The sequence below is a fragment of the Silene latifolia genome, chromosome 1 (assembly GCF_048544455.1).
Source record: "Silene latifolia isolate original U9 population chromosome 1, ASM4854445v1, whole genome shotgun sequence".
Classification (NCBI taxonomy): Eukaryota; Viridiplantae; Streptophyta; class Magnoliopsida; order Caryophyllales; family Caryophyllaceae; genus Silene; species Silene latifolia.
In genome coordinates this window covers 23,792,940-23,805,585 of record NC_133526.1, presented here as the reverse complement: position 1 = coordinate 23,805,585, position 12,646 = coordinate 23,792,940, and the positions used below count along the sequence as shown (strand labels likewise).

At 39.0% G+C, this 12,646-nt stretch overlaps 1 protein-coding gene across 7 annotated transcripts; it reads right to left on the bottom strand.

Moving 5' to 3' along the window:
- Positions 1–7,005: 7,005 nt before the first annotated feature.
- LOC141601415 (DNA (cytosine-5)-methyltransferase DRM2-like) lies at positions 7,006–12,335 on the bottom strand. 7 transcript variants are annotated; one of them, XM_074421719.1, is made up of 10 exons: positions 12,088–12,308; positions 11,094–11,172; positions 10,899–10,979; positions 10,494–10,586; positions 9,979–10,084; positions 9,829–9,875; positions 9,362–9,460; positions 8,906–8,984; positions 7,972–8,738; positions 7,006–7,682 (listed from the first exon to the last, which is right to left on the bottom strand). In XM_074421719.1, the coding sequence occupies exons 3-10, from the start codon at positions 10,899–10,901 to the stop codon at positions 7,251–7,253; spliced, it is 1,626 nt and encodes a 541-aa protein (XP_074277820.1). In that variant the 5' UTR covers positions 10,902–10,979; positions 11,094–11,172; positions 12,088–12,308; the 3' UTR covers positions 7,006–7,250. The 7 variants fall into 7 exon arrangements, with proteins under 7 accessions (XP_074277820.1, XP_074277822.1, XP_074277806.1 ...); XM_074421721.1 differs by lacking the exons at positions 11,094–11,172; positions 12,088–12,308 and adding an exon at positions 12,317–12,335; XM_074421705.1 differs by having other exon boundaries at positions 10,899–11,172.
- Positions 12,336–12,646: the final 311 nt, after the last annotated feature.

Here is a 12,646-nt window from a genome sequence, read left to right as displayed (position 1 = left end):
TCTCAGCTCTCGCATACAAAGCGTTTCTCTTGGGAGGCATCTTAAAACTATATAAGAAAGGGTAGATATAAACATACGCACTAAAACCTCAAAACACGAAAGCAGACTGCCCAGAACACACTCGATCGAGTGCCTAATCCTACTCGATCGAGTAGCGGCTACTCGATCGAGTGCCCACCATACTCGATCGAGTGCCCCGACATCAGACCCCAAACAGACCTTCTGATCTCTAACATACTCGACCGAGTAGCCCAGCTACTCGATCGAGTGACCCCCTACTCGATCGAGTGCCCTATATACTCGATCGAGTGCCCAAAAACACGATTCTGGTTGTAAAAACATCAAATACCCACTCGATCGAGTCAGACCCACTCGACCGAGTACCTCACCTACTCGATCGAGTACCCTTACTCGATCGAGTCATGCTGACTCGTATATACTACCCGCATGTTATCTCACATATCCCAACATACTATACAACTTATAAACTCAACATTATACTATAGTTAAGCACGAAATTCTACCAAGCTTTTCATATGATCAATAAAACAATTACATCATATTATCAAACGTCACATAGTAAACACCCAACATGCTTCTTATTCAAACAACAGTTCTATATACTTCACCAACCTTTCGTTCACAAACTCGACCTTCTACTTCAAACATCCAACAATTACAACATACATCACCACATCCACATACAAGCTAACACGCATCACATACGACCTTGACATATATCCCCCATGTGACCGGTTCAAAATTGTAGGGCGAGTTCGCGACTTTAGGACGTCTCCCAAGCCTTTGCATTAGCTCCTACAACCTTTACCCCGGGTTCATTTTAATTGACTCCCTATGTTCATTAGATTCATTGGTTACAGGTTTCAGGATCGTCGCTCTGATACCATTTTGTAACACCCTCATATTCCAAGTGCCTTACTAGGACCACTCAGGTATAAGGATGCTACCATCTCGTTTACCCGAGGCAATGATAATCATCAGACAATAACGAAACAACATTAAATAGTATAACTTTAGTGAAAGGTTACAATCCAAAGCCAAACCAAAATACGAATACAAGTTCTCAAACCAACTGTTTAATCAGCTAAATGAAATGTTTATTAAACTACTAAAGCTACAGCGGAAGACTTCTATCATCAGACGGTGGCACATCACAGCTATCCCAGTAACTCGACTCATACATGCTCAATAACTGCTCACCATCCCCGAATGGATCACCACAGTTTTTAAAACATTAAACGGGGTCAGTACTAATCACACAATTTATATAACCAACAGTACAGTAAACAACACAGCTCAAACAGTCCCACACAATCACACCCACTCCAATCAATATCCATCACCGACTGTCCACTGGACCAGCCCTGCCAGTGGGGGACCGCAGCCGTACCCACCAAATCCCCGCTCATCATACCGAGCGATAACCCTGTCCCATTAATGTGCACATCCCCTCCCGTGGCGGGTTCCACGGAGGGCGAAACTAGGGCGTGAAGCCACTCCCGCAAGTGACTCCACTCAGCCGAGAACGCATCTCGAGAATCAGAGACAAACAATCACATCCATTAAACAGCAATTAAACCAACAACCGTCACAATACGAATACGATATTATTCAACAAACACACAACACCAACAACACATTATGGGACTAATACTGAGTAGGGAAACCCTACTTGGAAAGCATAACACAATCAGACGGTCTCACAGCTGATATCAAAAAGCTTCCTCTACAAATCCTCCTCCTAACATACAAACATATAATCACTACCAATCACGAAATACAACAAAACCCCCAAATCCCAATACTAGGGTTTAACCAACTTTAACAAAATACTATAAAAACGGTACGTAGATCTTACCCTCGACGCAAGGATCACAACGGTATAAAGAAAGGTAAAATCCGACCTTCCAAGCTCCGGGATTTGCCAACAATGCGATTGATGCGAAGAACGTAGTTTGATTTCTCTTTTTGAAAGTAATTAGCTTTTAAAAGTGTTTAAAGAAAAGTGACGGAAGTAATTATATACTTAATCGCATTATTAACAAAACCCGAGAAATCATCCCCCGTAAACCGGCTACTCGATCGAGTAGCTGAGGTACTCGATCGAGTGCCCCCTTACTCGATCGAGTATCAACGTTACTCGATCGAGTGCCCAACAGGCCAGAAACTATTTTTAAAACGCACACACCCTTACTCGACAGAGTAAGGCCTACTCGATAGAGTACCCAGAGACTCATAAAACCGTAGTATTACAGTACATTACCCTGTAGGCTAAAATATACTTATTATTAAAAGTAATATCTTTTCAGGTGAAGTATGTTCCATGGGCGTTGTATGATTTGACCGTCCATAGTCATCAGTCTGTATGCGTCATGGCCAACAACTTCTTCTACATGGTATGGTCCTTCCCATTTGTAGGCGAATTTGCCTGCCTTTCGATTTTTAGTGTTCTGGAACACTTCACGGAGAACCAGGTCTCCTACCTCCAGGAGCCTGACTGTCACATTCTTGTTGTAACTCCTGGCCACTGACTGTTTGTAGGCAGCTAGATGTATTTTTGCACTTGCTCGCAGCTCCTCTACTGTGTCTAGGCTTCTGACCATCTCTGCATTGTTCAGTTCCCCTGTCATACATCCATACCTGTGAGTGGGGACCAGAACCTCTGACGGAATAACTGCTTCCGCACCAAACACCAGGATGAAGGGTGTTTGGCATGTTGCTATCTTTGGCGTCGTTCTATCTGACCATAACACCAGTGACAATTCATCTGCCCACTTTCCTCCTAACTCCTGTAACCTCCTTCTCAGATTATCCATGATAATTTTGTTACTGGACTCAGCTTGCCCGTTAGACTTTGGAGTCCTGGGTGTTGATTTCTTCAGGGTGATGTTCCACCTGGTACAGTATCTCTCAGCATCGTTGGAGATGAATTGTGAGCCATTGTCACATATGATCTCTGACGGGATACCAAACCTGCAGATGATATTTCGTTTTATGAAAGAAATGACTTGTTTGTCCTTCACTTCTGTGAATGCTTCTGCCTCTATCCACTTGGAGAAGTAATCTGTCATTGCCAGCATCCATATTCTGTTCTGCGTGGCTCTTGGTAGGAGGCCTACTATGTCCATGCCTCATGTCATGAACGACCAGGGAGAAATGATAGGGTGCAAGGGCTCTGCTGGCTGATGGATCATTGGTGCTGAGCGCTGGCAGGCGTCACACTTACGTGCGTATTCTGCTGCATCTGCCCTCATTGTGGGCCAGAAGTATCCTTGTCTGAGAGCTTTATTTGATAGACTCTTGCTCTCTGCATGGTTTCCACATTCACCACTGTGGAGAGCATGTAACACGGTCTGTGCTTCCTCCTTGTCCAGGCATCGTAAGTAGGGACCTGCCAGTGACTTCCTGAAGAGTGTATTATCAATTAGTATAAATCTGGAGGTCTTCACTCTGAAAGCTCTTACTTCCTTCTTGTCATCTGGCAGCTTGCTATGTCGCAGCCAGTCTAGGTAGGGTGTGCGCCAATCCCAGTTATCTGCCTGTATAGATGGTTGGTCAGGCGGTTGGTCGGCTGGCTGGGAGCCTTCCCCGACCTCCGTAGCTGTCTGAACTCCCACTTCGTCCTGATGGTCCTCCAGTTCTCCTCTGTCTATTTCATCTGTCTTCTGGATAGAAGGTTCTAGCATATGTGCGATAGGAATGCTGGATAGTTCTGTTGGCTTGAACGTTGCGCCCAGAGTTGCTAAGGCATCTGCTTCCACATTCTGATCCCTGGGAATCTGCTTGAGCTTGCAAGTTTTGAATTTCTGTTTTAGCTTTTTTGCTACCTTTAAGTATGCAATCATCTTTGAATCTCTGGCTATAAACTCGTCATTTACGTGGTTGACTATTAGCAGAGAGTCGCTGGATATGTGCAGGTGCTTGACTCCTAATTCCAGAGCTAGCTGCATTCCTAGTATCAAAGCCTCGTATTCTGTTTCATTATTGGTTGCCTTGAATTCACATCTTACCGCTTGTGCTATCAAATCCCCCTATGGTGACCGCAGGATTAACCACACACCTTTTAACTTCTGGTTATGCGAGAGACATTCAGGTGGTGTTGCGATAACTTATACGCCAGTATCCTTTTATTATCTAACTAATTAAGTCACAGGTTCGAATTCCCCTCCCCATATATTGTGTTGGCCTGCAGCTCATCATTTGACATAAAAAAGTGAAATATGAAGCTTCAATCCTTATCTACCCATTTTTGAGCTTGTATATGTCTATGTTAAAATTTTATTTTACTTTCCTGTTGGTAGAAAATATCTAGTACTTAGTTTTCTTTCTATTATTGTTATTTTAGTCTTAAAATTAGATCTTTGAATTTGATTCAATTTGAAAGTCTTCTAACTCTTTATTGCCAAATACAGTACAAAATAAACTAGAAAATTTCTTTTATCAAGGTAACAAGTTGATTAAGTGTTTGACTTCTGCTAAATTAGTGCTCTTGGATAAGGAAGCCGAGAAGGTCATTTGCAAGCCAATAAACGGCTCGGCCCATTTGAAAAAGTTTGTGACTTCCAACGAACTATTTAAATGCCAAACAACTATTTCTATACCAAATAACACGAAGAGTGTTTGACATTTTACAGGAATGTATTGGCAAACAATACATATTCAAAGTCAAGGCTGAAATAAGCATGTTTGGGTACGAGCGAGAGATTAATGGACAAAAGACAATGACAAAAAAATCGGAATTTGAAGAACCAAACAAAGACAATCGTGTAAAAGAAAAGGTACTACACCAAACCGACGCTTCAACGTTGCACATAAAAAACATATACAGTGTAAGCATCGGAGACAACAACTTAAACACGTAATGAGTAGAAAAAAAAAAAAAAAAAAGCGCAATAGATATTATAAGTAGTTTAAAAGCGCATTAGAAATAATGATCATGAGAATGTACTGCCTCCATCTGAATTTTTCACTTATTTTTCCAAATTAACCCTTTATCAATTAGTTTCCTTTCTTTTCGAAAGTTAACTATTATCTTTTTATTGCAGCATCCCTTGTGCGTACTCCTGGATAATTTGCTACTCTGTATTTACTATAAAAAAAATGGTCTTCGTGTATAAATAACTATAAAGAGCGTACACATACAACATTGCTAATTTTACCTAAAGATATAATGAGTAAACTTCAAGTACCAAAATTAACAATAGAAACAAAACCAACAATTAACAACGCCCCGTGAATTTCACGGGCAATCGAACTAGTTATCAAATAAAACCGTTACTGACGAATTGCATGAAAAAAATCAATTTGCCCCAAACTAGTGATTAAGAACAATGTGCTACATCTAATGCATCTGTAGTGCAGGAATGACGGAATGTGCTAAACCACACAGAATGTGGCAAGGAGAACAGATGCAGTCATGCAGAGGAAGTGATCACACACCTCAAATTGGACACAAGCTTAACGGAACTCTCAACCTCAAGAGTAATGGTCTTGTCGGTTAAAGTTTTGACAAAAAAATCGCATGCCACCATGTAGACGGAGGACCAAGTGGAGTGTAATCTCCTTCTGGATGTTGTAGTCACTAGTCAGCAAGGGTGCGGCCGTCTTCAAGCTGTTTTCCAGCAAATATTAGACGCTGCTTGTCTGGGGGGAATCCCCTCCTTGTCTTGGATCTTAGTTTTGACATTGTCGATTGTGTCAGAACTCTCGACCTCAAGAGTGATTGTCTTTTCAGTTAGGGTTTTGACGAAGATTTGCATCTAATTTAGGTCAGAAAATCTAATCAGTAACCACATACAAGTATATGCTAAAATCGATATATCGAAAAAATCAACGCAAATTGCTTGATAACAACTCCAGCTCCATTGTTCAAACAAATATATTAATCCAAATATCCCTAAATCAATCAATCAATCAATCAACGAATCAAACGAATGACTAAGACGGAGAGAGTAATTAAAAAATCACCTCGTAAAAAGCTTAAGAAAAGAAATCAAAATAACCATAAATCTTGGTTATACCCAAAATTCAAACATATTCACCATCAATTCATCAATCAAACAATTAATTCTTTTGGCGAACAAAAAATTCATTAAAGTTTAGAATTTGAACGATTAATAACGTAAGGAAGAAGAGACAAATAAAGTAAGAATATCTGGAAATTCAAGCATAAAATTGAAAGGGGAAAAGCAATCATCAACTGATAAAAATATAAATATGTAATTCACAGTACAGTACAGTCTGTCTGCACATCCAGCTTAGTTATTCCCTGTCCGAAGGCTAGGCGTATTCTGGAATCCGACCTCTATAGATTTGCTTTCCGTTATTTCAGATGACCATTGTTGTCGTACTTGTCTGCAACCAGCTTTCCTTTGACAGCGAAACAGGCCCCATCACAATTGAGTTTCTTACGGCTGCTAATATGCTAGACAACCGTCAACAATGGAATATGCAGCCCATTCTCCGTTCTCATGCGTCACTTCCTTAGGATTATTCCACACAATCCAAGTAACTGCCTATTCTCGACTCTTATGATTCTTGCCCATTCTTCGTCTGGAGCAATGTCATAAACATTCCATACCCCCTGTACAGCACGGCATAGAAAAGTTGTATGTCAACCAGATTCATAAGCTGCATTACACCTCTTAAAGCAGGGCCAGTTACAGCCGCATAGAATCGCATTGTGTCCAATTTCCTTATCCAAAATGGTCCTATCAGGATAGTATTTTGCACTAAGATGCCTCACAGACGGTGGAATCCTAAACCGCCTTCCACTTTACTTCTACACAATTTAGTTTCAACAAGTTTAACTATCTCAAACGAAATCAATGAAAAAATCTGAGGCAAACCAAGCAGAATCCCTACGAAAAGGATTTTACAAGGCCATCAATTCTCAGAGTGCTAGGTTTAGATAGGGCACTCGGGTTTTTCATAAGAAAAACTACATGTAATGAGAATCATAATTCCCACTTAATGAATCAACACTTGTTCAAAACTCTTTTCTTTTCATTAAAACAAAAATTCTCACAAGTTTGTACAAATCAATAGAAAGCGGACCAACAATAGTTCATAAGAATGCATGGTGGTACTAACATCCGTCTTAAATGAGAATTTGTGAACAAACCTATCTCAACTAATTAAGATCCAAAAGCCTCGGTGGTATGTTTGCATCAAGACTTCAAGTATGTGCCCAAAATTAACTTTACAAAAAGAAGTTCATCAGCCAGCGACTACCTATTTTTCATCAAAGTCATAACAGTGTCTAGAATCCTGGAGTACTGAAAGAACAAAGAAGAATGCTCCCCTAGAAGTCCATCTCTAGTCCTCCTATTCCCACCTGCAAGATTGTTACATGGGCTTCCTCCAATCACGAGATCAAACCCGCCAAACTCTGTAATCCATCGTCTTATCATCCGACTATCCACTTTCTGCACGTCATCCAAATGGATCAGCTGACCTCGTTGCTCTGTTTGATCCCACCAATCCTGAAAGATCTTCCTACTGACTTCTGATATCTCTACTGAAACCACTGCCTTGAGTGGGATTCCGAGTCTGTGGAGGGCTACCTCGGCCCCACCAATGCCGGAGAAGAGGGACAAAACGGTCATTCCTCGTGGGTAGATGGGTTTCAGAACTGACAGGTGGTATCCAACTGTGTCAATCTGAAACCAAATATAATAAAACAAAGTAAAGATTAATGTGTCTGATCAGCATTTGAATTAAATCATACATTTGCTTTGTCAGCCGACCCCAAATCATTTTGGGATTAAGGCTCTGATGTTGTTGTTGTATTTGATTTAGCAAATAAGGTTGTCAGGACAAAATACAAATAACCTTTATATGCTACAGTTCACTTCTTCATCAGCAACACAAACCCAACTATGACAATTAAGAATTAACAATGACGGAGCTGAACATTACGGTGACAATTAATGAGCAAAGTTTGCAAACCTGAAAGGAGTTCCCTAAGGCTTTATATCTCTCAGTCCAGCCAACACCTCTGGTATGATCCTGTGGAAATCCCAACAACATCTCCACATCATTAGGTTCCAGTATAGCAACCTTGTGCTTTCCAACCCAAACCAAGTTCCATTTCTTGCATTGTTTCATGACATATTTTATGTCACTTGGAGACGGCGAACCAGATTCCACCCGCTTCCTAATCCTGTCCGTAAGTGGAGCACTTCCTATACAAGTTAAGAGGCAATTTAACTTTTCTCGTTTGTCCCAAGTGGGCCACCACGTCTTTGTGTATGGGAGTGCTTCATGTATGGTTTTGGGGGGAATAGGAAGAAGAGGTTGTCTGTTTTCTATAGGAAGGTTATGTATATAACCTCTTTTTCTAGCAGCGGCTGAGAAATGAAGAGAGTCCACAAACTCGGGTTTTATGCCATACAAACACCGGGAAATCTCATCCCAAACTCCCTTTGGAGTGCAGGCGACGTTTTCGTAGTAGAAGTAAGGAGGACCAGCAGCTAGTTTTGGGATCTCCCTCTTACTTACCCCTGTTGAGTACCCAGGAACCCCAAAGCCAATCATATTGTTTAGATTGATTGAATCCCTGCTAGGAATAATTTGAATCAGTTTACGGGGTCGCTCTATGGACCCAAAACTAGGTTTTCTCTTTTGGGGTGGTAATGTAGGAGCATTAGTGACAGTCTCTGCTGTTTGAGCCGCAAATATGAAGTCGGTAAGTTCGTCTAGTGGAGCATCAGATCCTGAAATGCAAACCATATGTAAATAAGTTGTCAAACAAACAAAAATCATGTTACTTTCTATAAAAATAATACCCAGGAAAAGAAGTTACAGAAAAATGAAATATAGAGACTCTGGCAAGCACCAAAATTTGAAAAGATGAAACAATATGGCCTACTCTGCTACTCACCACATTGCTCGACAGCCTTCACCGCATCAGCATATTGATAACCCATGGCAATGAGGTGTGATAGTGTGTCTTTCATTTCCTGCAAAGCAAAACAAATGACATTTACTAGCAGAACTTTTCTAGCTTAAGAAAACCTTTCCTGATTGTCAAGCTATAATTCAACCAGGAACAAAAGTAGATTGAAACTTGTGTCGAGTATCAAACAACGGTAACATGTAAAAGGACATTCAGGACACAAGGTATACAAAGATGAAGTTAACAAAATCCACTGATAATCGAAAGATTGCCCCTTTAAAATGGATATATTGACAACATCATGGAATGGGAAAGAAAACAAACAGTTGTAACAAGCATTGGTTTTCAGCAGTTGTGCAGACTGTTTCACATTTTTCTGTTGAAACAGGAAAGGTCTAAGGCTCATAGCTAAGCAATGTAGAGAAATTATAGCGCACACACCTCCACCTCTGCACAAGAACTATCGCAGTCAGAATCCTCCTCATATGGGAAGCTTGCTCTAGATGGACGAGGGTCTTCACTAGGAAAGTTTTCAATAACCTGCATTTATGCATATCATGACAAAGTCAGATATACATAGTTGATTTAAGCTGAGTTTTAAATTTGTAGTTTTACAATGAAACGAATAAATAGAACACACAAATTAATCCATTTAATTATGATAGATGCATTGTTTGAAACTTTCCTGGTAAGCATTCCTGTCACCTGACAACTTATATAATACGCTGCCTATTTTGATGACGATTCTCAAAATAAAAACCATTCAATTAAACCATTTGATTATGATAGATGCATTGAGGTCAGTAAGGTGTGAAGGCTACCATATTTACCATTTACCAAGGCCTTTGATAACAGGTTATCACATTGAAAGTAAAAGAAGCATAATCAATGGTGACGAAACCACTTACAGGATAAGAGAGAAGGCTGTTCAGAATTGCTTCAGTATCCTCCTCCCCTGTCAAATTATAGGTTCAGAGCATTAAACAAAAAATCGTATTAAAAAAGGTTATATGTCGATCTCAATTCTCAACCAACAGAAGCATGACAAAGATTCGCACCATTCTCCTTGAGTGCTCGAATGACCAGCTCTTCATTAAATCCCATTGCAACAAAATGGTTAAGAATAGCTGGATTCTGACTTGTCGATGAAGATGATACGGCATCCTACAAGCATTTAACATGATTATCCTTCTTATAAGCTATGATCTTGATTGACAAAAAAGGCATTCAGCAAATAAAGAATAAAGACGTATACATGTTGATTCGACATTTCTACTACTTCCATCCCAAATTAGCTCCTCTTTTGACTTTGATAATCAACTAATGACAACTTTGGTCATTAGTTTCTCAAAATATATGTACGAGTTCAATGTAGCATTTCGAAAGTAGTAGTCATTGCATATTACTGGGATCGGATGGAGGGAGTAGTTAGCAAACCTCAAGTCAATATAAAAGCTCCACAGTTAGATTGAAATAAGAAATAAGGCAGGTGGAATATAAATTTAATAAATTGACTTGATTGTCAACATATATAATTTTGTAACTACTCTCCAAGGCTCCGACAAGTACATACTTGATAATTTTCAATCTCTTGAAAGAATTCCATCTCAAGCTCATCATCAGTGTCCCACTCATAGCTCTCCACTGAACTGTCATCAGTAGGATCCTGCCAAGCAACACAAATATTATGAGACGACAAATGATGACTTTAAAGACGTCCATATTATACACGATGGATAGCCCCGCCCCTACAATAAGTGTTTTACCCCTAATTATACGTGATATCCTGCAAATCATTGTATATCAGGTTTGTACCCAGTTTAATTAACCCGGATAATCAGTTATACTCATCAAGACATAATTCATCTCAAGACTAACTCAACCAACCGGATTAACTCGTCAATATCAGATTAACTCATTACCAAAAGGTTTAATTCAAGGGACACAATTAAAGCCCAAAAATAGGAAGAAAACACACCATTGTGTTAAGTGACTCTTCTGCTAAATTAGTACTGAACTAGAGACTTTGTTGCGGGAGGATTTATCTTTATCAGCTCGACTTTGTTCCGAAAAGCATGCAAATACAGAAACGTTAAAAGCCAATAATTGAAGACAACTCTCAACGGAATAGTCTTAAACAGCGGTTAAATTCTGTCACGGTAATTTTCAAAACCTTAACAAAATTGTCCTGGGTTTTGATATCGCGGTGTTAATCTAAAACCGTATTCAATGGACAATTTGCTTCCATATATCTGCCATAAAAAACAATTATAATCAATTTTTTTGAAGGATTTGAGTAAATTCTCACGTAAAAACACCTTTAAAAACAATTCCAAGAACTCTAACAAATGTTAAAACCCTCAGGAAAAACAAACTGATTTATCAAATTAAATCAGTACTCCCTAGTAATTTATACTCATAAACCAACTCACAAATACTTGTTGCACAAATTTATCCTAAAACGAGATCTTGAAGTAACCACTTCTACCGACTAGTAGTGTTGTGTATAGCTCCGTTTTACAACTATATTAGTTGTAAAACCGTCTTACACAAGACTAACTCAAACCGACTTCAGAGGGGTTTAAATAAACCGTTGAACAAAAGCATAAAACAAACAATTACCCAAAAAAGAAATACACAAGTTTTTCTTTTTAAAAAAGTTGACATAAAATCCACAACTGAATTTTTTTTAATATTTCATTTAATCTGCCAATTGCCAACTCCATTGATGATTTAGGTAAAACATGAAATGTTTTATTAAAAGCGTAGCAACATCTTCCAGAGAGAATAACTCACGGGGTTAATGCTTGACATTGCTCTTAAAACCACACTTAAATCCATCAATGAAGAAGAAATAATACATGTCAAGTTTTATTTCCTAACATTATTTATTCAGCTTAAAAAAAAAAAGAGTTAGTTTTGTATATAAGACGGTTGTACTCCAGTATAGTTGTAAAAAAAACCGATCCAACCACAACCCGATTAGTGGGTAAAAGTGGTTACCAAAAGATTCCGTTTTACCATAAATTTGTGTAAATCCGTCTTACACAAGTATTTGTATACAAAAAAATCCGAACAACAATAACGTTGGCTTAAGAAAACCCACACAAAAAAATTGACAACAAATTCTTGGAGAATAAAAAATTAGATGAAATTTTGGTGCATACTTTAGTAAGAGGAATTAGAGTGGAGATGGGAGAAAAGTGAATATGGTAAAATGGATGAATATGCATAGTAATAATATAGGAGGAGTATATGAATATGCATAAAAGATGAGAAAAGTGTGTCAGGATTCTCAATGTGGTGCAGGAAAAAGAGTGTGGAAGACAAAAAGAGAATGCTATAAATGGAAAGAACCAAAAATTGTGAAAGGAAAATGCAGGTATTCTAATGTACCAGAAAATGCAAGTTGGTCAGAATATATGCAAGGAGTTTATGTTTTTGTGAGCCAAGGAATAGCGATGTAGAGAGTTGAATATAAGTCAGAAAATACCAAGTGTGTCCAAAAATATTTAATGTAAAGACACTCACACTCTTTGGGTGGCATCGCAATTGCTCCAAAACGCTACTCAAATCCGTCTGATCAGATTTTAATGGAAGCACGATATCGATTTCATCTTTTTGACTCACCCGATCTCGGTCAGAATTGGGTCTATAAAAAATTTAAACAAGTTTGGGTCTCAGTTCTGTTGAGTGACTTGAGTCCCATACCGTACCCATTAACCC

Coding starts and splice junctions, on each gene's coding strand:
- LOC141601415 (XM_074421697.1), bottom strand. CDS start 12,153: ATGCATATTCATCCATTTTACCATATTCACTTTTCTCCCATCTCCACT. Junction 9,876..9,978: donor TCGAGCACTCAAGGAGAATG/GTGCGAATCTTT, acceptor ATAATTTGACAG/GGGAGGAGGATACTGAAGCA. Junction 8,739..8,905: donor GAAGGCTGTCGAGCAATGTG/GTGAGTAGCAGA, acceptor TTTGCATTTCAG/GATCTGATGCTCCACTAGAC.